The sequence below is a fragment of the Cervus elaphus genome, chromosome 29 (genome assembly GCF_910594005.1).
Source record: "Cervus elaphus chromosome 29, mCerEla1.1, whole genome shotgun sequence".
In the NCBI taxonomy this organism is placed as follows: domain Eukaryota; kingdom Metazoa; phylum Chordata; class Mammalia; order Artiodactyla; family Cervidae; genus Cervus; species Cervus elaphus.
The window spans coordinates 8590259-8614700 of record NC_057843.1 but is presented as its reverse complement, the minus strand read 5'-3'; the positions used below and the strand labels follow the sequence as shown (position 1 = coordinate 8614700).

General features: G+C 40.0%; 1 protein-coding gene across 1 annotated transcript in view; it reads left to right on the top strand.

Moving 5' to 3' along the window:
• MTMR9 (myotubularin related protein 9) overlaps positions 1-24442 on the top strand; it is a 63774-nt gene that overhangs the window by 29336 nt on the left and 9996 nt on the right. The window contains exons 4-7 of the mRNA XM_043890903.1: positions 18824-18997; positions 20680-20897; positions 21697-21858; positions 22627-22768. Coding sequence (XP_043746838.1) covers positions 18824-18997; positions 20680-20897; positions 21697-21858; positions 22627-22768 — 696 coding nt within the window. The remainder of the gene's footprint in view (positions 1-18823; positions 18998-20679; positions 20898-21696; positions 21859-22626; positions 22769-24442) is intronic.

Sequence of the window (24442 nt, the reverse complement as noted above, 5' to 3'; positions counted from 1 at the left end):
CCCAGCGTTTCTCATGATGTACTCTGCATAGAAGTTAAATAAGCAAGGTGACAATACACAGCCTTGACGTACTCCTTTTCCTATTTGGAACCAGTCTGTTGTTCCATGTCCAGTTCTAACTGTTGCTTCCTGACCTGCATACAGGTTTCTCAAGAGGCAGGTCAGGTGGTCTGGTATTCCCATCTCTTTCAGAATTTTCCACAGTTTGTTGTAGTCCACACAGTCGAAGGCTCTGGCATAGTCAATAAAGCAGAAATAGATGTTTTTCTGGAACTCTCTTGCTTTTTCGATGATCAGTGGAGGTTGGCAATTTGGTCTCTGGTTCCTCTGCCTTTTCTAAAACCAGCTTGGGCGCATGCGCTCGGCCGGTCGCTGGACGGCCGCTCGCAAGGTCCTCGTCGGGCAGCCGCCAACACTCGGGGCTTGTCTGGCGCCACCGCCATCGCCCACCCCGCCCCCCCACGACCCACTGCTCACGCTGGACGCTGCCACGGGCGCCCCTAACGTGCTGGCCTGGAGCTTGCGCCTGTGTCTCCCTCCCGTGCAACCTTTGGCTCCCGAGTCCCCAGTGCCAGCCATGGGACAGGGGACAGGGTCACGGGATAGGGCCGCGAGGGTCGCCAGCCTCCCGCTGCTGGTCAGCTCCAGTCCGGGCACCTGCTGCCACCCGCGGGCTCGAGTAGGGCGCGGGGACCATGCCCCATCCCATCACGATGGAGGAGGAGGCCGGGGTAGCCTCGTGGTGCAGGCGCACCCGGCTGAGTCCCCCACCCCTGGAACTGTCGTCGGTGGGGCCGGGGGCGCGCCCCTCCAGCAAACAGCAGTAGCACACCACACAGTGGGCCTCCTGCCAGCGGCACTCCTCCTTTCGGCCAGGCCCTTTCCTCGGATGGGAAAACCCAGGCAGACACAGAGAGCCTGCCTGGGACCTGTGAGAGCCAGGTCTGCACAGCCCTCACCCCCGGTGCCCTCAGTGAGGAAGCTGAAGATTGGGGTTGGGGAGGCAGCCGTGATGAAGACCGAATCCTTTCCCTCTAAGATCAGGAACAACATGAGAAGGCCCCCCTCCCCGTGGTTGTCCAGCCATTTACTGGAGGTTCTAGCCAGGGACCTGCCAATGCAACAGACAGAGGTTCAATCCCTGGACCAGGACAACCCCTGGAGGAAGCAATGGCACCCAGTCCAGGACTCTTACCTGGAGAATCCCATGGAAGGAGGAGCCTGGTGGGCTGCAGGCCACAGGGTCGCAAGAGTCGGACACGACTGAGCGTGCACACACTGGCCAGGGAGCTCAGGCGGGAAGATGGAGCAGAAGGCGGCGAGAAGCACAGTCTCTGTTCACAAGCGCCGTTATCTTGTATATAGAAACCTTTTAAATCCACAAAAAATTATTAGAATAAACAAATTCTGCAGGTTGCAAGATAACAAGATCGATGTACAAAATCACTTGTGTTTCTATACACTTGCAGTGAGCAGTCCAAAAATGAAATAAAATCATTCCACTTAAAATAATCCCCAAAAGAACAAAATGCTGAAGGATAACTTTAATCAAAGAAGTGAAAAAAAAATGTGTACTCTGAAAATTACAAACATTGGTGAAAAAAATTCCAAATGATCTAAGTAAGTGGAAGAAGTCCTATGTTCATGGATTGTTAATGTTGTTTAGATGGCAAGACTCCCCAAATGGATCTTCAGATTCAATGTTATCTCTATCAAAATTCCAGCTGGTCTCTTCAAATAAACTGACGAGCTGGTCCTAAAATTCACAAGAAAGTTCATGAGAACCATAATAGTCAAATCAATGTTGAGGGAAAAAAAAAAGCTGCGGAACTCACACTTGTCAATCTCAAACCTCCAAATCTCAATCTCAACTGCAAAGCTCCAGTAATCAAGACAGTATAGGTAAGGACTTCCCTGGTGGTACAGTGGATAAGAATCCACCTGCCAACGCAGGGGACACGGGTTTGACCCTGGGTCCAGGAAGATCCCACATGCTGGGAGCAACCAAGCCTGCAAGCCCCAACTACTGAAGCCTGCGTGCCTATAGCCTTTGCCCCGCAACAAGAGAAGGCGCTGCAGGAAGAAGCCCCATTCGATGCAACTAGAGAGAAGCCCATGCAAAACAACAAAGACCCAGGGCAGCCAATAATAAATAAATAATAAAGCAGTTAAAAAAAAATAAATAAAGTAAAACCAGCTTGAACATCTGGAAGTTCACGGTTCATGTATTGCTGAAGCCTGGCTTGGAGAATTTTGAGCATTACTTTACCAATGTGTGAGATAAGTGCAATTGTGCGGTAGTTCGAACATTCTTTGGCATTGCCTTTCTTTGGGATTGGAATGAAAACTGACCTTTTCCAGTCCTGTGGCCACTGCTGAGTTTTCCAAATTTGCTGGCATATTGAGTGCAGCACTTTCACAGCATCATCTTTCAGGATTTGTAATAGCTCAACTGGAATTCCATCACCTCTACTAACTTTGTTTGTAGTGATGCTTTCTAAGGCCCACTTGACTTCACATTCCAGGATGTCTGGCTCTAGGTGAGTGATCACACCATCATGGTTATATGGGTCGTGAAGATCTTTTTTGTACAGTTCTTCTGTGTATTCTTGCCATCTCTTCTTAATATCTTCTGCTTCTGTTAGATCCATACCATTTCTGTCCTTTATCGAACCCATCTTTGCATGAAATGTTCCCTTGGTATCTCTGATTTTCTTGAAGAGATCTCTAGTCTTTCCCACTCTGTTGTTTTCCTCTATTTCTTTGCATTGATCGCTGAGGAAGGCTTTTTTTAAATCTCTCCTGGCTATTCTTTGGAACTCTGCATTCATATGGGAATATCTTTCCTTTTCTCCTTTGCTTTTCGCTTCTCTTCTTTTCATAGCTATTTGTAAGGCCTCCTTAGACAGCTATTTTGCTTTTTTGCACTTCTTTTCCATGGGATGGTCTTAATCCCTGTCTCCTGTACAATGTCACGAAGCTCCGTCCATAGTTCATCAGGCACTCTGTCTATCAGATCTATTTCTCACTTCCACTGTATAATCATAAGGGATTTGATTTAGGTCATACCTGAATGGTCTAGTGGTTTTCCCTACCTTCTTCAATTTAAGTGATGAAATTGATGAAAATGAAGGAGGAGAGTGAAAAAGTTGGCTTAAAGCTCAACGTTCAGAAAACTAAGATCATGGCATCTGGTCCCATCACTTCATGGAAAATAGATGGGGAAACAGTGGAAACAGTATCAGACTTTATTTTTGGGGGCTCGAAAATCACTGCAGATGGTGATTGTAGCCATGAAATTAAAAGACGCTTACTCCTTGGAAGGAAAGTTATGACCAACCTAGATAGCATATTTAAAAGCAGAGACATTACTTTGCCAACAAAGGTCCATCTAGTCAAGGCTATGGTTTTTCCAGTGGTCATGTATGGATGTGAGAGTTGGACGGTGAAGAAAGCTGAGCACCAAAGAGCTGATGCTTTTGAACTGTGGTGTTGGAGAAGACTCTTGAGAGTCCCTTGGACTGTAAGGAGATCCAACCAGTCCATCCTAAAGGAGATCAGTCCTGGGTGTTCATTGGAAGGACTGATGTTGAAGCTGAAACTCTAATACTTTGGCCACCTGATGCGAAATGTTGACTCATTGGAAAAGACCCTAGTGCTGGGAAGGATTGGGGGCAGGAGGAGAAGGGGATGATAGAGGATGAGATGGCTGGATGGCATCACCGACTCGATGGACGTGGGTTTGGGTGGACTGTGGGAGTTGGTGATGGACAGGGAGGCCTGGCGTGCTGCAATTCATGGGGTCGCCAAGAGTCGGACACGACTGAGAGACTGAACTGAGCTGAACTGAGATCAATTCTGATGCAAAATGCTGAGAAACTGCTTAGGAGGCTACTGAAATAATGATTGGATCAATAACAGAGGGGTTATAGTGCAGAAAGTTTCAGGAAATGGAATTAAAAGGAGTTGGCGACCCACTCATTGGATGTGAGAGGTAAAACAGGCAGTGGCATCTAGGTTTTCCTACTGAGATGGGAAAGACAGAAAGAAAAATGTGTGTGACAGGGAATGAGTTGAGTTCAGTTTTGAAGATGGCAAATTTGATGGCAAATGTGCATCATTGAATATATGTAAGAGATAGTTTAGAGCTTGAGAGATCTGTGTTAAAAGTGAAAAATTGAGAGTCGTCAGTGTATACATTGTGTACGTTGTAAGAATCATAGGCAGAAGTTGAGATTACTGAGGGAAAACACCTAATGTCAGTAGGGGCCAAGGATTAACCATGTAAAGACGAGTGGAGGAAAAAGCCAAGGGAAGAGTAAGTTTCAAGTAGGAGGGGGGTCACCAGTGTGAAAGCTTCTTTTCATTGTTTACTGCCTCCTGAGCTAGAATACAAGCTGCTAGAATACAAACTTTAGGAAGCTGGGAACCATGTCATTCTTGTTCCCTACTGCATTCTTAGTACATGGTTTGCAAGCACTAGATATTTGTCAAGTCAATAAATACAGAAATGTGTGCATATATGCAGGACAGGACAAAGGTATGATAAGTCTTTCTATATATCACTGAAATCCTCCACCAGGTAGACATATATCACTTCATCAGTATTCCCTGAGGAAGGTTTTTTGATCATCTAAAAAGCTTTCTGAATAGTATTAGCCAGTCCCTACTTCTCTCTTATATCCAAAAGAGATATGTGGTATTGAGAAGACAGAGTACTCAAACTATCTCTCAAATTATTTACATTGCATCCCATATATTAATGTTGACTACTTGACTTTCTGGGACTTTGTTTCCATGTCTACAAAATCAAAGTGTTGGACAAATGATCTGTAAGAGTTCCTCCCCTTTTAACATACTTTTATTATAGGATATAATAAAATAGTATTTCAGATACTTTGCTGAAATACACATATACAGTATATATCTGTACTTCCCCAGTCTACCACTTTAGAAATTATATACAAAGAAAAGACGACGATAAGGTAATGGTTGAGTAGCCCCTATCTGACAAGATCTCCTGCAGATATCAGTGACAAACTGTGAATAAAATAGAGAAACTTGAAGCTCTGGTGAGTGAACAGAAAGCCGTGTGTTTTAGAGGGAGGGGAGGAGAAACGTAGAGGAAGTGAACGGCAGAGTAAATTTCCTTTTTCGGGGGCCTCGTCCTGAAGTCAGCACAGCTGATGGCGTTGATGGTGCCAGACAGCTAACATTCTAACGGAAAGCCCACTTTCTCTCTGGTGGGAGAAACCAGGGGAAGGGCTTGGGGAACCAGAGAGCCAGAAGAGGGGAACCTTGACTCTGTATGTAATCCTGAATCTCTGGCTGACTCTTGAACCATTGCTTGGGGCAGACTGGGGGCAGTCAGAACTAAGACCTGAGTTGCCGTGCATCTCAGATGTTATGAAGTTTGTGGTTTGTCTGAACAAGCTAATTCCTTGTAAAACACTCTTCAAAGGTGTTTAATGGAATGCAGATTTTCTGCAACATACAATTCACAGTGAATATAGGATATAATCCAAAGTTGAGTCAGGATATTATGACCCATTCTCAAGAAAAAGAGAGTATCAAAAAAAGAAAAGACAGTCAACTAGTGCCAGTCCCAAGATGCCTCAGATGTTGAAATGTTTGATCATTCATGGTCTTTAGAGCAGCTGTTTAAATTGCTTGATTTTCCATAAAGATATAAATATATTTCAAATGAGAGACAAGACAGGAAATCTTAACAGAGAAATAGAAATGCTAAAGAGTCAAATGAACCTCTCAGCATTTTTTGAAAATATATATCTGAAATAAAATATTCACTTGGTTAAATAGCAGAGAGGAGATGACAGGACAGAATCAGCGAAATTGAAGCTAGAGCAATAGAAATTATTTGGAGAAATAAAGGAGATGAGAAATTGTGGAAAAAAGAGCCTCAGAAACCTGTGGAACAAAATGGCTAGTATATGTGTAATGACAGATCCAGGAGAGAGTAGACAATAGGTAGGAAAATTATTTAAAGAAATCATGTTCAGAAGCTAAAAATTTGGTCAATTTTATAAGTTCAAAAAGTTCAGCAAGCCCCAAACAGGATGAGTATGAGAAAAATCATGCTAGGCACATCATAGTCAAATTGTCAAAGAGCAATTGTCAAATGAAGATCTTGAAAGTTGCCAGTTAAAATCAACACATTACATACAGAGATAATTCAGATGACCACGGACTGTTCATCAGAATTTATGGAGACTAGATGATAAGACTTCTATATTTTAGATTTTATTTATTTTTAAAGAATTTATTTAGCTGTGTCAGGTCTTAGGTGTGGCACACGGGATCGTTACTGCATCATGTGCAGTCTTTCGCTGTGGTCCACGGGCTCTCCAGGTGTGGCGCATGGGCTCCAAAGCATGTGGGCTAAGAAGTTGCAGTGGTCCGGCTTACGTGCTCTGCAACTTCTTCCCTGACCAGGGATCAAACCCTTGACCCCTGTGTCATCACAAGGCAGATTCTTAACCACTGGACCACCAGGGAAGTCCCAACAAAACTTTTATTAAAAAGTGGTGAAAGGTAAAAAAACCTATCAACCCTGAATTCTGTATCTGGTGAAAATATCTCCCAAGGAAGAAGGTGAGACAACATTTTGAAATAAAAAGAAACTAAGAACTTGTCACTAAGAGACCTTCACTATAAGAAATACTAAAAGAAGTTACTCAGACTAAAGGGAAATAATACCAGAGGGAAACCTGAATATTCAAAATAATTGAGGAATATTAGAAATGGTATAATTAAATATAACAAGCTGTTTTTTCCTTTTAATGTCTTTAAAATATGTATGACTAAAACAAAAACTATAGCATTGCCTTTGTGGTGTTTATGGTGTGTGTAGACATGTTACACATGGAAACTATGTCATTAAAAATGGGTGTGGGGTGGCTGAATGGATACATAGACCTATACAGTTTCAGGGTTTTTACATATTATGTAACATGGGCTAATGTTTAAGTTAACAGTATATATTATAATCCCGAGCAGAGTTTCTCAAACTTGGCACTGTTGACCTTTGGGCTGTATAATTCTTTGTTGTGAGAAGCTGTCCTGTGCGTTGTAGGGTGTTTGGCAGTATCGCTGGTCTACCACTAGATGTCAGCAGTGGCCTTCCCCAACCCCCAGTTGTCTTCACTCATTAACAAATGTTCCCTCAAGGCAAAATCACCCCTAGTTGAGAACCATCGTCCTTGTCACTTCAGTTCGGTAAAAGTCATCATAGAGTCAGTTCAGTTCATTGGCTCAGTCATGTCCAACTCTTTGCGATCCAACCATCTCATCCTCTGTCGTTCCCTTCTCCTCCTACCTTCAGTCTTTCCCCGCATCAGGGTCTTTTCCAATGAGTCAACTCTTCACATCAGTGGCCAAAGTATTGGAGTTTCAGCTTTGGCATCAGTCCTTCTGGTGAATATTCAGGGTTTATTTCCTTTAGGATTGACTGGTTGGATCTTCTTGCAGTCCAGTGAACTCTCAAGAATCTTCTCACAGTTCAAGAGCATCAATTCTGGTTCTCAGCTTTCTTTATGGTCCAACTCTTACATCCATACATGACTACTGGAAAAACCATAGCTTTGACTAGATGGACCTTTGTTGGCAAAGTAATGTCTCTGCTTTTAAATATGCTGTCTAGGTTGGTCATAGCTTTTCTTCCAAGGATCAAGCATCGTTTAATTTCATGGCTGCAATCACCATCTACAGTGATTTTAGAGTCCAAGAAAATAAAGTCTGTCACTCTTTCCATTGTTTCCCCACCTGTTTGCCATGAAGTGATGGGACTGGATGCCATGATCTTTGTGTTTTGAATGTTGAGTTTTTTAAGCCAGCTTTTTCACTCTCCTCTTTTCACTTTCATAAAGAGGCACTTTTGTTGTTCTTCGCTTTCTGCCATAAGGGTGGTGTCATCTGCATATCTGAGGTTATTGATATTTCACTCAGCAATCTTGATTCCAGCTTCTGCTTCATCCAGCGTGGCATTTTGCATGATGTATTCTGCATATAAGTTAAATAAACAGGGTGACAACATATAGCCTTGACGTACTCCTTTCCCAATTTGGAACCACTCTGTTGTTCCATGTCCAGTTCTAACTGTTGCTTCTTGACCTGTATACAGATTTCTCAGGAGACAGGAAAGGTGGTCTGAGCAATCACTTAAAAATGTTAAGAAATATGATTTAAAGTTAATATATTAAAATGCAGTTCTAAAAAGTAATTTAAAAGAAAGTGGGAAAGAAGAAATAGCAAAAAAAAGGGGGGGCAAACAAAATAAATGCTTGACTAAAATCCAGCAATATCAATATTTAGTATTACTGAGCTTAACACCCCAATTAAAACACAGAGATTATCAGAATGAATTAAAGGAAAAAAGCAAGGGAGTTCCCTGGCAGCCTAATTAAGATTCCAGGCTTTCACTGCTGAGGGCCTGGGTTCAATCCCTGGTCAGAGAACTGAGATTCTGCAAGCCGTTGACGCAGCTAAAAAAAGAAAAAGTAAGATCCAAATATATGCTGTGTACAGAGATGCGTTTTGTGTTCTTATTTTTAGCTTTTATTAGAGTGTAGGCTCCCGACAATGTTGTGTTAGTCTCTGCCGTACAGCGAAGGGCTTCAGCTGTTCTCGCACATGCATCCCCTTTTCTGGGCGGCCTTCCTGTTTACGTCACTGTGGAGCGCTGGGTAAGGCTCCCTGCATGGTGTCAGCAGCGTATATATGTCAATCCCAGTCCCCCAGTTCATCCTGCCCCCACTCTCCTCTTAGTGTCCAATGCCCCGGTTTCATTCCTTTTTATAGCTGGGTAATATTCCATTGTATATATGTACCACATTTTTTTTTTCAGCTTGTCCTATTTTTATTTGGAGGCTATATTCAGAAGGGCCTAACTAGATAACTTTTGCCATTAGTTATAAACTCTAGAGAGCCTTTTGTTATAAAGACAGCTCACATTTTCTTTTCTTTTTTAAGATGGTAGTTTTGTTTATTTGCATTCATTCTTTTTTTTTAACTTAAAAAGTTTTGTTAATTGGAGGATAATTGCTTTACAATATTGTGTTGGTTTCTGCTATACAACAACACAAATCAGGCATAAGTGTATATATCCATCCCCTCCCTCTTGAGCCCCTCTCCCCCACCACCCCACCCCTTGAGGTGGTCACAGAGCGCCGGGCTTGGCTCCCTGTGTCAGCGGCAGCTTCCCATTAGCTGGTTTTGCACGTGGTGGTGTGTATATGTCAGTGCTGCTCTCTCAATTCATCCCACATTCTTCCTCCTCTGTGTTCACAAGACTGTCTGTGTTTCTGTTCCCGCCCTGCAGGTTAGGGCATCCGTGCCATTTTTCTGGATGCCGCGTGTATACATTAACATACTACAGTTGTTTTCTCTTTCCATATGACAGGCTCGAGGTTCATCCACCGTGTTTCAGCTGACACAAATTCATTCCTTTTAATGACTATTATTCCATTGTGTACACATATATATGTGTACCACAATGTCTTTATCCATTCATCTATCAATGGACATCTAAGTGGCTGGTGACTGTAACTGTGTGCAGTGAACGTTGGGTACATGTGTCTTGAATTACAGTTTTCTCAGGGTTTATGCCCAGTAGTGGGATTCCTGGGTCATGTGGTAGTTTTACTCCTAGTTTTTAAAGGGATTTCCATACTGTTCTCTGTAGCGGTTGTATCAGTTTACATTCCCACTGATAGTGCCAGAGGGTTCCCTCTTCTCCACATCTCCTCCAGCATTTATAGTTTGTAGATTTTTTTTGATGATGGCCATTCTGACTGGTGCAAGGCTGATAACCTCATTGTAGTTTTGATTTGCATTTCTCTAATAATGAGCAATGTTGAGCATCTTTTCATGTTTGTTGACCATCTGTATGTCTTCTTTAGAGAAATGTTTGTTTAGATCTGCCTATTTTTTGATTGGGTTGTTTGTTTTTCTCATATTGAGCTGCATGTATATTTTAGAGATTAATGTTTGTTGGTTGCTTTGTTTGCGATTATTTTCTCCCATTCTGAGGGTTCTCTCTTTACATTGTTTATAGTTTCTTTTGCTGTGCAGAAGCTTTTAAATTTAATTCGGTCCCATATGCTTATTTTCGTTTATATTTCCTTTACTCTAGGGAGTGGGTCATATCACATCTTCTTTATCCATTCCTTTGTTGATGAACATTTAGGTTGCTTCCGTGTCCTGGCTGTTGTAAATAGTGCTTCAGTGAATATTGGGGCACATGTGTCTTTTTTTAACATTAGTTATTTTTGGCTGTGCTGGGTCTTGCTGCGTGTGGGCTTCCTCTAGGCGTGGTGAGTGGCAGCTGCTCTTCAGTTGGAGTGTGTGGGTGTCTCGTTGCAGTGCTTCTCTTGCTGTGGCCCACAGGCTCCAGGGCACAGGGGCTTCAGTAGATGTAGCACATGGGTTTAGTTGCCCTGTGGCATATGGAGTCTTCCCAGGCTAGGGGTCAAATCTGTGCCCCCTGCATTGGTAAGCAGATTCTCCACCACCGGACCACCAGGGAAATCCTACATGTTTCTTTTTGAATTATGGTTTTCTCTGGATAAGTACCAGAGAAAGAAGTAAGTGGGATTTCTGGGTCATATGGTAGTTTTTTTTAGTCTTTTAAGGAACCTTCATGTTGTTCTCCATAGCAGCTGTACCAGTTTTTATTTCCAGTGACAGTGCAAGAGGGTTTCCTTTTCTCCACGTCCTCATCATCATTTATAGATGATGGCCATTCTGATAGGTATGAGGTAATATCTCACTGTAGTTTGGATTTGTATTTCTCTGATAATTAGTGATGTTGAGTATCTCTTCATGTGTTGGTTGGCCATCTGTATGTCTTCTTTGGAGAAAGAGCTATTTAGGTCTTGTGCCATTTTTTGATTGGGTTGTTTTTTTTTTTATATTGAGCTGCATTTGCAAATATTTTCTCCTACTCTGAGGACTGTCTTTTCATCTTGCTTATGGTTTCCTTTTCTGTGCAAAAACTTCCAAGTTTCACTAGGTCCCATTTGTTTACTTTTGTTTTTATTTTCATTACCGTAAGAGATGAATCCAAAAAGATACTGCTGCAAATTATGTCAGAGAGTCTTGTGCCTGTATTTTCCTTTAAGAATTTTATAGTGTCTGGCCTTACATTAAGGTCTTTGATCCATTTTGAGTTTATTTTTGTGAATGGTACTAGATAGTGTTCTAATTTCATTCTTTTACATGTAGCTGTCCAATTTTTCCAGCACCACTTTTTGAAGAGTCTGTTTTTTCTCCATTGTATATTCTTGCCTCCTTTGTCATCAGTCAGGTGACCAGATGCATGTGGGTTTATCTCTGGGCTTTCTGTCCCTGGAGTTCCATTGGTTTATATTTCTGGTTTTGTGCCCAGACCATACCCTGTTGATGACTATAACTTTGTAGTATAGACTGATGTCAGGAAGCCCCATTCCTCCAGCTCCGTTTTTCTTTCTCAGGATTGCTTTGGCTATTCAGGGTCTTTTGTGTTTCCATACAAATTGTAAAAGTTTCTGTTCTAGTTCTGTGAAAAATGCCATTAGTAACTTGATAGGAATTGCAATGAATCTTTAGATAGTAGAGTCATTTTAAAAATATTGATTCTTTCAGTCTAAGAACATGGTATATATCTCTCTGTTTGTGTTATCTTTGATTTCTTTCATTAATATCTTATAGTTCTCTGCATATGGGTGTTTTGTCTCCTTAGGTAGGTTATTCCTGGGTATTTTATTCTTTTTGTTGCAATGTTAAATGGAATTATTTCCTTAATTTCTCTTTCTGATCTTTTATTGTTTCTGCTCTTTTATAGTGTATAGGAATGCAAGAGCTTTTTATGCATTAATTTTATATCCTGCAACTTTACTAAATTCATTGCTTAGCTCTAGTAGTTTTCTGGTGGCCTCTTTAGGATTTTATATGTATAGTGTCATGTCTTCTGCAAACAGTGACAGTTTGCTTGTTCTTTTCCAATTTTTATTCCTTTTATTTTTCTTCTCTGATTGCTGTGGCTAGGACTTTCCAAGACTATGTTGAAAAACAGTGGTGAGAGTGGACACACTTGTCTTGTTCCTGATCTTAGAGGAAATGCTTTCAGTTTTCATCGTTAAGAATAATATTTGTTGTGGGTTTGTCATATATGGCCTTTATTATGTTGACGTAGGTCTCTCTATGCTCACTTTCTGAAGACTTTTTTTTTTTTTAATAATGGGTGTTGAATTTTGTTGAAAGACTTTTCTGCATCTGTTGGGATGATCATGTGGTTTTTATTCTTCTGTTTGTTAATATGGTGTAACACATTGTTTGATTGGCATATATTGAAGAATCCTTGCATCCCTAGGATAAATCCCACTTAATCATGGTGTATAATCCTTTTAATGTGTTGTTGGGTTTGGTTTGCTAGTATTTTGTTGAAGATTTTTGCATCTGTGTTCATCAGTGATTTTGGCTTGTAATTTTCTCTTTTTTCTGGTTTTGGTATCAGGTGGCTTTGTAGAATGAATTTGGGAGTGTTCTCCCTCTGCAGTTTTTTGGAAGAGATGCATTTATAATATAAAGAGACAGATTGAAAATATATGGGTGGAGAAAATTTGCCATGAAAATAATGAGTATAAAGAAGAAGTTGCTTTATTAATTTCAGATTAAAATGAAAAATTTCAAGACACAGAATATTATGAAATAAAGAGATCATTCCATAATGATAAAATTGATCAGGACAATATAATGATATATATTTTTATAGCCTAAACTGATGAAAATAAAGTAAGTTCTGTGGTCATAGTAGATTGTTTAAACTGCCGTCTCAGCAAGTAACAGAACAACTAGACTAAAACAAAACAACAAAATGGGTAGGAAGAGAATCTGAACAGCACTATCTGATATTCATTGACTACTACTCCCAACTTCTGCAGAATAAACAGTATGCAAGAGCACATGGTATTATCCGAGAGAGAGCATATGCGGGGCTGTTAAATAAATTTCAAAGGATTGAAACCACACAGAATATAATCTCTGAGCACAGAGGAATGATATTAGAGATCAGTTAGCACTGGGGGCTCAGATGGTAAAAGAATCTGCCTGCAGTGCAAGAGACCCGGGTTAGATCCTGGGTTGGGAAGATCTCTGGAGAAGGGAATGGCAACCCACTTCAGTATTCTTGCCTGGAGAATTCCGTGGACAGAGGAGCCTGGCGGGCTACAGTCCGTGGGGTCACAGAGTTGGAACTGAGAGACTAACACACAATGTATTGAGGAATACCTAGAGTATTTCTAGGTTAAAGGAAATACTTGTAAATAGCCTGTAAATCAGAATGGAAATTAGGAAATATTTTTAGCTGAATGATAATATTAGAATTTGTAGACTACAGCTAAAGCAGTGTTTAGAGAGACACAATGTTAAAGCACTTATGTAAAATAGGAAAAACGGTCTAATAAATTCACCAACTTAAGCTCCAGCTTAAGAAACTAGGGGGAAAATATGAGCAAAGTAACTTGAAAGAATGAAATAATAAAAAAATAAGAGCAGAAATCAATAAAATAACCAGAACTAGTAAGTTTAGCAAGATTGCTTGGTGTCAGTGTTCAGAAACCAATTAGTGACATGACTGAGCGGCTCAGCACCGCACAGCACCACCTTAAAGTGAATAGCGTACTTAGTGAGAAAGTTAGCAAAGGGCAGGGTCTGTACACTGAGAAACACGAAACAGTGCTGAGAGAAGTCAGAGGGCATCTAGATAAATGGAGATACATGTGCATGGATGGAAAGACAGTATGGTTAATAGTGGGCTGAGTTATGTAAGGGACCCAGCAGTAAATACATTAGGCTTTGTGGGGCATGAAGTCTTTGTTGCAGTTAACTCCACTCTTTTGTATCATGAAAACATAATACATCAGTGAATGAGTGGTGCTGTGTTCCAAAGGTATTTTATAGGAATGCCTGAATTATTGTGTTGCATCTTATTGTATTTCCTAGATATTGCATTTTGTTCACAGATTGCATGTTTGTGGCAATCCTATGTTGAGCAAGTCTTAAAGTGTCATTTTTTCCAACAGCTTTTGGTCACTTCATATCTCTCTTGCATTTTGGTAATTCTCAATATTTTGAATCCTTCACCAGCAGAGAGATTACGACTCACTAAAGGCTCAGATAATGGTTAGCATTTTTTAGCAATAAAATATTTAAAATTAAGATAAGTACATTTTAATTTTTACAAACTTAATAAACTATAGTATAGTTTAAACATAACTTATATAGGCATTGGGAAAGCAAAAAATGTGTGACTCGCTTGAGGGAACTATTTACTTCATTGCAATGGTCAGGAACCAAGCCTGCCCTGTCTCCAGGGTATGCCTGCATTTACAATACAAGCAGGGGACTGGATTCGGGTTGTGGAGTGTAGTTTGCTATCTCTCAGTAAGTGTAGTTTGCTAATTCTCTCCAAGCTGATTTATTGATTCAGCGCAACTTCCTATCAAAATTCCAGTAGGTGTCTTTGTGGAAATTGTCAAAATTATCCTGAAATTTTTATGGAACTGCAGAGTTACTAGAATAGCCACAACAGCTTTGGGGGAAGAAAAATCTTAACTATTTACAAAACTTACTATCAGGCTGCAGTAATCAAGAAAATGTGGTATATTGGCATAAGGATAGATATAGTGATACATGGAACAGAATAGAAGGTTTAAAAAAGAACTCTTGGATCTGTGATCAGTTTTTGCTGAAGGTGCTTAGACAACTCTCGAGATAAAGGATAGTTTTTTCAACTAATGGCATTGGAACAATTGGATGTAAAAAAGATAGATCTAAACCTTTATTTCACAAAAAATAACTAAAAATATAGACCAAAACATAAGAGCTAAAGGTGTAAAACTTCTTGAAGAAGGTACAGGAGAAAATCTTTATGACCCCTGACTAGGCAAAGATTTCTTAGGTATAACACTAAAAGTGAATGAAAGCAGGTTGGTGATTCCTAGTATCGGGTGTGGATGGAGAGGTATAGGCTGTAAAAATGTACTAGGAATTTTTGTGAAAGATGATTGAAATGTTTATTGTGATTGTGGTGGTGGTTTGTGGGTGGGTACAGCTGTCAAGAGTCATGAAATTGTGTACTCTAAATGAATCTAGTTTTTTTTTCATATAAATAGTAAAATCTCAGTAAAGTTGATTTAAAAGAAGAGAAAAGAATAACTTGATGTAAAGGTTAAGTAGCTGATTAGGGATAACTAAAAATGAGAATCTAGTGATTTGGAATATAGATACTCAAACAGGACAGAGAAAGAAGGAAGATGGAAAAAATGATAGAGAGGTGAGATGCATGCATGGTTGGTAAAGGGAGAAGGTTTAATATTTAGTAAATGGAAATTGAAGAAGATAATAGAGAAGTTGTTAAGAAAGGCAATATTGAAATAGATGATAGTGGAGACTACCATCTTCAACATCAGAAAGTCACAAAGCCTTAGATTAAGGTATCCCAGCAAACACCACATGGGATAATGAAAAGGAAATCTTAAGACATATTGAGTTCTGCTATTGAACAGTAAGGCAAAGAGATATCACAAAATTAACCAAAGAGAAAAGACAAATTACATATATGGTAAATCAAAATTAGAAGAGAAAAAACAGTTTGACTAAATTAAGCATCTGTTCATGATAAAAGCTCTTAGCAGATTTGAATTTGAAGGGAATTTATTTAATCTAATAAAGGGTAACTACAAAAGTAAAAACATACAAAAAGCAAATCTTTCATTATTCCCTCTAAGTTCTAGAGTGAGACAGAGATTTGCCCACCATCACTATGCCTAGCTGAGGAAGTCAAGAAGGTAAAATAAAAGGTATACGCATTGAAATGAAAGAAACAAAATTGCTATTAGTTGTTGATTATATGTTTCTGTACATAGGAAACTGAAAGAATCTTGAGATTGTATGCATTTCTCTACACCATACACAAATTTGAAGACATGCAACTAAAATGCATTAAAAATATTAGGTTCCTAGGAAAAGATATGCAAGATGTTTATTGAGAGAATTTTATAACTTTATTGAAAAAAATTAAGAAAGATTTAAAAGTGGAGGGATACTATGCCCATAGACAAGGAAATTAGATATTATAAAGATGTCATTGTTTCTAAATCAGTCTATATAGTCAGTGCCATCGTATTAAAACCCCAGTGGGATTTTACATGGAATTTGATAAAAAGTTACATTAAAGGGGCAAAGGGTCAAGGGAAACCAAGATTCTCTTGAAGAACAAGGAGGGAAGAGGATATAGGAGACTTGGCCTACTAAAGGCCAAGCTTATTCTAAAAGCCAGAGACTCACTGCGGCTAGACCTGTGGGACAGAATGCAGACCCCCAACGTGTGTGGAAACTTAATAGAATATTTGACACAAGTGGTATTGCAGGTCAGTGAAGAACCATAGCCTTCTCTAGAGTAGGAAACCAGTAAGTAATCTCTAATAGTAAAAAACACTCAAAATTAATAAAAATCTAAGAGTTGAAAACGGTTACTCTGGGGAAGGAGACTTAGATGATAGATTAGCAGAATATTTTCTTAGTATTAAGCTGTATTGCTTTAAGAATGATGTTAACAGTCTTTCCTCATTTTTTCTCCTTTTTTAAATAACAGAAATGAGCAAGGGATTTGATGGAGATAGTGGCATTATTCTCTTCTGGTTAAGTATTATCTGGAGTTGCAGTCTTCTGTTGCTATACTTTAAGAGTACCATTAACAAAGTAAATGATACCCAGACCAGAGTGAATGAGAATAATTAATAAATTTAATTTGGATAATAGAAAACTAAAGGAGAATCAGCTGTCTTTCATATATTCCATAGGCTGCTATGTGAAATAGGGAACTTGTACTGAAATCATGGTTAAAAAAAAAATAGAGGAAGTTACTGAGCAATAAATTTTCCTCAATATGAGGAAGAACTTTCTAGAAACTAGGGATACTTCTTTTTAAAAAAAAAATAATTGAATCTTTTAGAAAGTATCTTTTAAATTAATAATGTGCATAAGTTTGAACAGTGAAAAAATGTAATTAAAAATGATACTGCATCTTCTAAAAGGTTTTTTCAAATACATTTACAGTATATCAAGGGGCTTCCTCAGTGACTCAGTGGTAAAGAATCCATCTGCAGTGCAGGGGACATAGAAGACTCAAGTTCAATCCCAGGGTTGGAAGGATCCCCTGGAGTAGGAAGCACCCACTCTTTTTTTTTTTTTTTTTTAAATTTTTTTATTAGTTGGAGGCTAATTACTTCACAACATTTCAGTGGGTTTTGTCATACATTGATATGAATCAGCCATAGATTTACACTTATTCCCCATCCCGATCCCCCCTCCCATCTCCCTCTCCACCCGATTCCTCTGGGTCTTCCCAGTGCACCAGGCCGGAGCACTTGTCTCATGCATCCCACCTGGGCTGGTGATCTGTTTCACCATAGATAGTATACATGCTGTTCTTTTGAAACATCCCACCCTCACCTTCTCCCACAGAGTTCAAAAGTCTGATCTGTATTTCTGTGTCTCTTTTTCTGTTTTGCATATAGGGTTGTCGTTACCATCTTTCTAAATTCCATATATATGTGTTAGTATGCTGTAATGTTCTTTATCTTTCTGGCTTACTTCACTCTGTATAAGGGGCTCCAGTTTCATCCATCTCATTAGGACTGGTTCAAATGAATTCTTTTTGACGGCTGAGTAAAATTCCATGGTGTATATGTACCACAGCTTCCTTATCCATTCATCTGCTGATGGGCATCTAGGTTGCTTCCATGTCCTGGCTATTATAAACAGTGAAGCACCCACTCTTGACAGGTTCCTCCGTTCCATGGACAGAGGGCCTTGGCCGGCAGAAGCCCACAAGGCTGCAGAGAGCCAGACACAGCTGAGCAGGACCAGGAGCACAGTATATTAAACACGCTTTGGCTCATCGTCCTGGTGCTGCGGCCCGTGGCCAGTATGTTAGGCCAGCTCTGACGTACAGGAAAATATCAAAATTTTCATGCACAAAAGCTTTTTACAGTCTTTAAGGGGTTTTCATTTTTCATGTTAGAAATAAGTTGTCATTTGATAGTTTTATATTGTGTACTTTTGATCCTTAGCTTGCTGAGTTTGAAATTATTTCACTGACTCATAAGTATAATCTTTCTTAGTATTAAGCTGTTATTGCTTGAAGAACGATATTAACAGTCTTTCCTCACTTTTTCTCCTTTGTTAAACAGCAGAAATGAGCAAGGGATTTGATGTAGATAGTAGCACTATTCTGTTCTGGGTAAGCATTATCTGGAGTTGTTGCTTTAGTTACTGTAGTTCCTGTTGCTATACTCTAAGGGTACCATTGGTACCCAGACAAGAATGAATGAGATGATGTTCATGAATATAATTAATATATTTAATTTGGATAATAGAAAACTAAAGGAGAATCAGCTATCTTTCATACATTCCATTGGCTGCCTTGTGAAGTAGGGAACTTGTACTGAAATCATGGTTAAAAAAAAATCGAAGTTACAGAACAATAAATGTTACTCAACATGAGGAAGAACTTTTTAGGAGCTAGTGATGGAAGAACTTTTTGGGAGCTAGTGATACCTAGCACTGTAAGAAGCTGGCTCTGAAGAATGAAGCTTGGCTTTCTGAAAGTATTTAAGGAAGGGCTAGGTGTCGTCCTATTAAACTGTGAGATGGTGTCTTCATTGTATGAAAATGAATCTCTAAGCTCCTTTAATAAAAGTTTTTAGATTACTTTGTGAGATTGAGATACCTGCTTAGCTTGAAAGTATTTTGTGTCTTTCAGATCAGTGAATGGAGGCTAAGCTATGTCAATCAGGAATTTGCTGTGTGCCCCTCTTACCCACCAGCTGTCACAGTGCCCAAAGCCATCGACGATGATGCCCTTCGGAAGGTAGCCACATTTCGCCATGGAGGCCGCTTCCCAGTTCTCAGTTACTATCATAAAAAGAATGGAATGGTAAGTGAACACTGCTCCATGGTCGACTGGAAGATTTGGTTTGAGATTCTTAGAACTGTTCACCTTTTCTGTGTACCTGTTCATTGAAATGATTAGTCTCTCCTGCCAGGAATTTTACTTTTGTTTAAACTTTCGGGAATCCGGAGTAGAATGTTTTCTGTGATCAGGATGAGACTGAATTCTTTCCATAATGCTGCTTAGCCTTAGAAAGGCCCAGGCAGGTTTATCTTCAGGACTCAGGACACAGGGAACCAATGTTATCTGATACTGAAAATGACACTCCTTGGTAGAAAATAAATTTCTCTGACTGGAATGATGGTATGACACGTTTGTTCCACACCCCCGGCTGTGCCTTGCTGCCCGTGGGGTCTCCGTTCTCCCAACCTGGGATTGAGTCTGCATCCTGTGCAGTGGACGCTCAAGAGTCCTAGCCACTGGACTGCCGGGGAGTCCCTGTGACACTTTAGTTATTCTCAGCAGCTTTCCCTGGGTGAGGTAAATTGAGCAGACATTTTTATTTTCAAAAGGGAGACGAGTGACACATATCATTAGTCATAACTTTAGTAAAAACAGGAGTCAGGCATTGAATAGGCAGGTGTTCATTGTGTATTCACTTCCTAAATATTTTCTAAATTTATTTTTCTCCTCATGTTTTCTCTCAGTCAGTAAATTCTGCTTCTCATTTTGCATCCAGTAGTAAATTAGTGAATAAGTTGTAGCTATTTTCCCTTTTCCCCTGAATTGTAGATATTTAGGATAAAGAGATTTTTAAAAATTAGGTCACCTACCTTGCTTACCGAGAAGTATTTCTCTTCACTAGGGTTCACCATAAAGCATTTTAACAACTCATACAAAATATATTATTGTTCAATTACATGGTAAGTACAGTCTGAGAGTTCGCCATTCTGGATGACCTTCCTTGATTATGTTAAATTTCAAAGTAGTTAAGATAACAGTATATATTATGGGATGAGATTAAAATAATTCCAGACCATTCACCAGGGAAGAGATCAGTATAATAGATGTTGCTTTCTTGAGAAAAGTATCAAATAAGTAAGATCTAACAGAAAAACCCAAAGGAACTTTCTGACCAACCCAGTATATAGTTGTTGGTCTTTGAAGATGAGTGGTTAAGTCCTGGAATATTGAAAGAGAGCCACTGGAGAATAAAGAATAGATAATAAGTAGCTTTCAAGACATTGAAAATGATTCCCAAAGCAAGAATAATAGTGTATAACCTTTTTAATTTTACCACTGGTTCCTTTTCTCTTTATAATTCTTGATAAAATCTGCCAACCCCAAGTTTACGTAGCTGAAGCAAAAGTTTCCTGGTGTCTAGGCCATTATTATTGTCTCAATTGCAGGCCTGGATCTACTGGATGATTAATTCACTGATTAAATGAACTATAATATTTGATCTTAAAGAGAAACTATATTATGTGAAAGTATTTTGAGACAATGGGAAGAAAAATCATGTAAGAATGCCAAGTCTTATTTTTGTTTTACTCTTTTTAAACTGTTGTTAAATACATAGAAATATTTCTTTGTTTCAGGATCGAATTCATCTCTGAAATGACACACAATTGTTTTTTGAGACATTCTTAATCTAGCTTAATTCATTTCTGTTTTCTGAAACTTTCAAAGCAGCTACTACTAAATTTTAGACTCTGTTGTCCTTGTAGGTTATTATGCGAAGTGGTCAGCCACTCACTGGCACAAATGGGAGACGGTGCAAAGAAGATGAGAAACTGATAAATGCTACCCTCAGGGCAGGAAAGCGTGGCTACATCATTGATACTCGACCTCTAAATGTAGCTCAGCAGGCTAGAGCCAAAGGAGGCGGCTTTGAGCAAGAAGCTCATTATCCCCAGTGGAGGCGGATTCACAAGTCCATTGAGAGGTAAAAGATTCAGGAGACAGTAATGGACTCTTATTTGAAGCTAATTAGAGTGGGTGAGCCCTCAGCTGTTGGAAGATCACAGGTTTTCAAAGGAACCTTCATATTAGTTAGAGTCAAAAATTGGCTGGGTATCTCGTGTTTTGTAAGATAAGCAGAAAACTCATGGTAGATGCTCACAAATGAGTTTTAATCAAATAGCATTTTTTTCTCTCTTAGCTCTGAAATTTCATCACCATGAGATCTCCTTTGCTTTAGATCAGCGGTCACCAAACTTACTGAAAAGAGATGCTACAGACAACTACATTTTCTTAAGTCAAAAATACTTGGACATTTAATTTCCCCCATACCCACTTAACTTCCACACCTTGTTCCCTCCACCTGTATCATCTCATTTATGCTTGCAGTTAATGGTTTTTAATTGCTTCTGGGAGGGTGAGGGGGTGGGAGTTGGAAGTAATGATATAGTGTGGTCTGAGCTGGCCTTGGGTTCTCTGCTGACAGTATAGGTGTCCAGAGTGAGCCCGTGGGAGTAGGGTGCAGACATCAGGGGCACTGTCTGTAACTGGTCACAAAGTACAGGACCCTGACCCTCTCCCCAGTCAGAGAATTTTAAATATTAGTTTTACAATCCTTAACCCTATAAGTTATTACATAGCAAGGTAAATGTTTTTAGAGTATTTTGAGCTGGTCTTCCTCTTGGATATATTCGAGGCTGAGTATTTTATTTGGTTTCTTCCATCATTGTTCTATCTTCTGTTACCTTTTTTTCTTCTTACTTACTTTTGCTTATCTCTCAAAGGTATCACATTCTTCAGGATAGCTTAATCAGACTCGTGGAAGCTTGTAATGACCAAACACAGAACATGGACCGATGGCTCAGTAAATTGGAGGCCTCCAACTGGCTGACGCACATCAAAGAGGTTCTGACAGCTGCCTGTCTGGCTGCGCAGTGTCTCGACAGGTGAGTGAGTGTCAGGGTTCTGGAGTGGGGAGCTCCTGCCAGCTAGACTTGCTTCCTTCCAGACCTGTGCTTATGTATTGGGTTACCATTTGTGTCTGTTCTGTATGTTGTCGTCGTCTAGTCGCTAAAGTCACGTCCAATCCTTTGCAACCCCATGGACTGTAGCATGCCAGAGTCCTCTGTCCGTGGGATTTCCCAGGCAAGAATATTGGGGTGGGTCGCCATTCCCTTCTCCAGGAATCTTCCCGACCCAAGGATCAAACCTGCATCTCCTTCCTTGGCAGGCAGATTCTTTACCACCGAACCACCCGGGAAGCCCATCTTATGGTCACATTATTTTATAAGATAGTCAGTGCCATTCAGCATCTGTGAAGTGTATGTGAAGAGGCTGGCATTTAATTGTTAATGTCGTTAAATTAATGTGAACCATGTACATACACATGTCATCCATGACACAGATTTTTTAAGTACTAAACGACCTATTTTTTTCTATACAAATCCTTAAGTTGTGAATCTAACAATTTCTATTTTCTTAAACTGAAAAATAATGAGAAGAAGTCTCAGAGAGTTCTTGTCCTACGAGATCTGGGACTTCCCATACTTCCGTGTTTTCCCCAAGGGAAGCTCTTCATGTACTTTCTTTAGATCTGATGCCAGACAGAATGGAATGCAAAGGCTTTCAACTGTTACCCTCAAGAAATGTTTGTTATTCACAGTCAGTTGACAGTGTTGGGATTGTCCCATTTGTTCTCTGGATTTTCCTTACAGGGAAGGAGCATCCATACTGATCCATGGAACAGAAGGAACTGATTCCACACTCCAGGTTACCTCCCTGGCCCAGATCATCTTGGAACCAAGAAGCAGGACCATCCGTGGCTTTGAGGCCTTAATAGAAAGAGAGTGGCTGCAGGTGAGAAAAGCTAACTGCTCATAATTGGTGTTTGATCCTGGTTTGTGGGAATGGATATATGAAATTTTGATTGATTCAGATGTTTACTTTTCTGGGGGACAGTTCATCTATCTTCCTCTTAGTAAATGTCTGCGGTCTTTACTGCCTCTCCATTTTTGTCTCCCTCTTTGCTTGTCTTGTTTATTTGGCACTTTATTCCCCTAACAAACGCTCGTTAGTTGGCTGTTGTTACCTACAGGGAAACACAGAGTGTAAAGCACGGTCTTGTCTCACAGAGCTTAGTCTTGTTAGAGGTAAAAGACACAAACAAGCATGTGAGGAGGAGTGGGGACTTCTAAGTAGGAAGCACGTGCTTCAGTGCTTTGTCTTCTCACCTGGCTCCATCCTGACTTCTTCCCCAGCGAGGCTGAAGTCCTTCTCATCCTGTAAGATCCAGCGCAGTGTCGCTTTCATGAAGTCTTTGGGACCTTAACTTCCTCCACAGATAAAATTGATCTCATTTTTGTCACACTTTGTTTCCCGAACTAGACCCAAATATAGTGACTTCTTTGAGTTCAGAGACCCTTGCCAAGTTCAGCTGTTTACTCCTTGGACATAGCACAGTGCTGGCCTATGAAATGCTGAAGGGCAGCTAAGATAAAGGTCTCATAAAATAGATGGAAATCCTCCAAGCTAGAGATTAATTCAAATGTTTGTGCACGGTGTCACTTAGTATATAATTGTGATTGAAAGCAAATGTTTAGATATAACTTGAAAGTAGAATTCTCTCTCTTCTAGCCCTTCCAGTTAGAATTCTTATTTATTATGTGTTAATGCTGTTATGTTTACCACATCTACCCACTCTGACAGTGGTCCTTTATCTCTCAGTCGGACTATCCTAAGTATTTGGTGATCTTATGCAGCTACATTCCTTGTGAGCATAGCAAACAAATGTGTATGATTTGTGTGTGTGCTCAGCCGTGTCCGACTTTGTGATCCCATGGACTGTAGCCCACTTGCCAGGCTTCTCTATCTACAGGATTTCCCAGGAAAGAATATTGGAGTGGGTTGCCCATTAAAGATCCAAAGATAAAACAAGTGTGTGAAATACCTAGAAGGATGTGATTGTGGGGATAACGTCAGTACTCAGGTTCTGGGTAGGCCGGAGAGTCAAATGATTTGAAAATTTCCTTTGGTCAGTAGATGGCAGACTCTTCAGTTCTTTTGGTGAGGAGAAGGAAACTAAGGAGAGCTTTGTCTCTAATATAAAAGTATTCCTACAGATGTCTTCATGACAGTAACTCCTTTTCATATGTTCAGTTCAGTTCAGTTGCTCAGTTGTGTCCGACTCTTTGCGACCCCATGGACTGCAGCACACTAGGCCTCCCTGTCCATTGCCAACTGCGGAGTTTACTCAAACTCATGTCCATTGAGTCAGTGATGCCATCCAACCATCTCATCCTCTGTCGTCCCCTTCTCCACCTGCCTTCAATCTTTCCCAGCATCAGGGTCTTTTCAAATGAGTCAGTTCTTTGCATCAGGGGACCAAATTATTGGAGTTTCACCTTCAACATCAGTTCTTTCAATGAATATTCAGGATTGATTTCCTTTAGGATGGACTGGTTGGATCTCCTTGCTGCCCAAGGGACTCTCAAGAGTCTTCTCCAACACCATGGTTCAAAAGCATCAATTCTT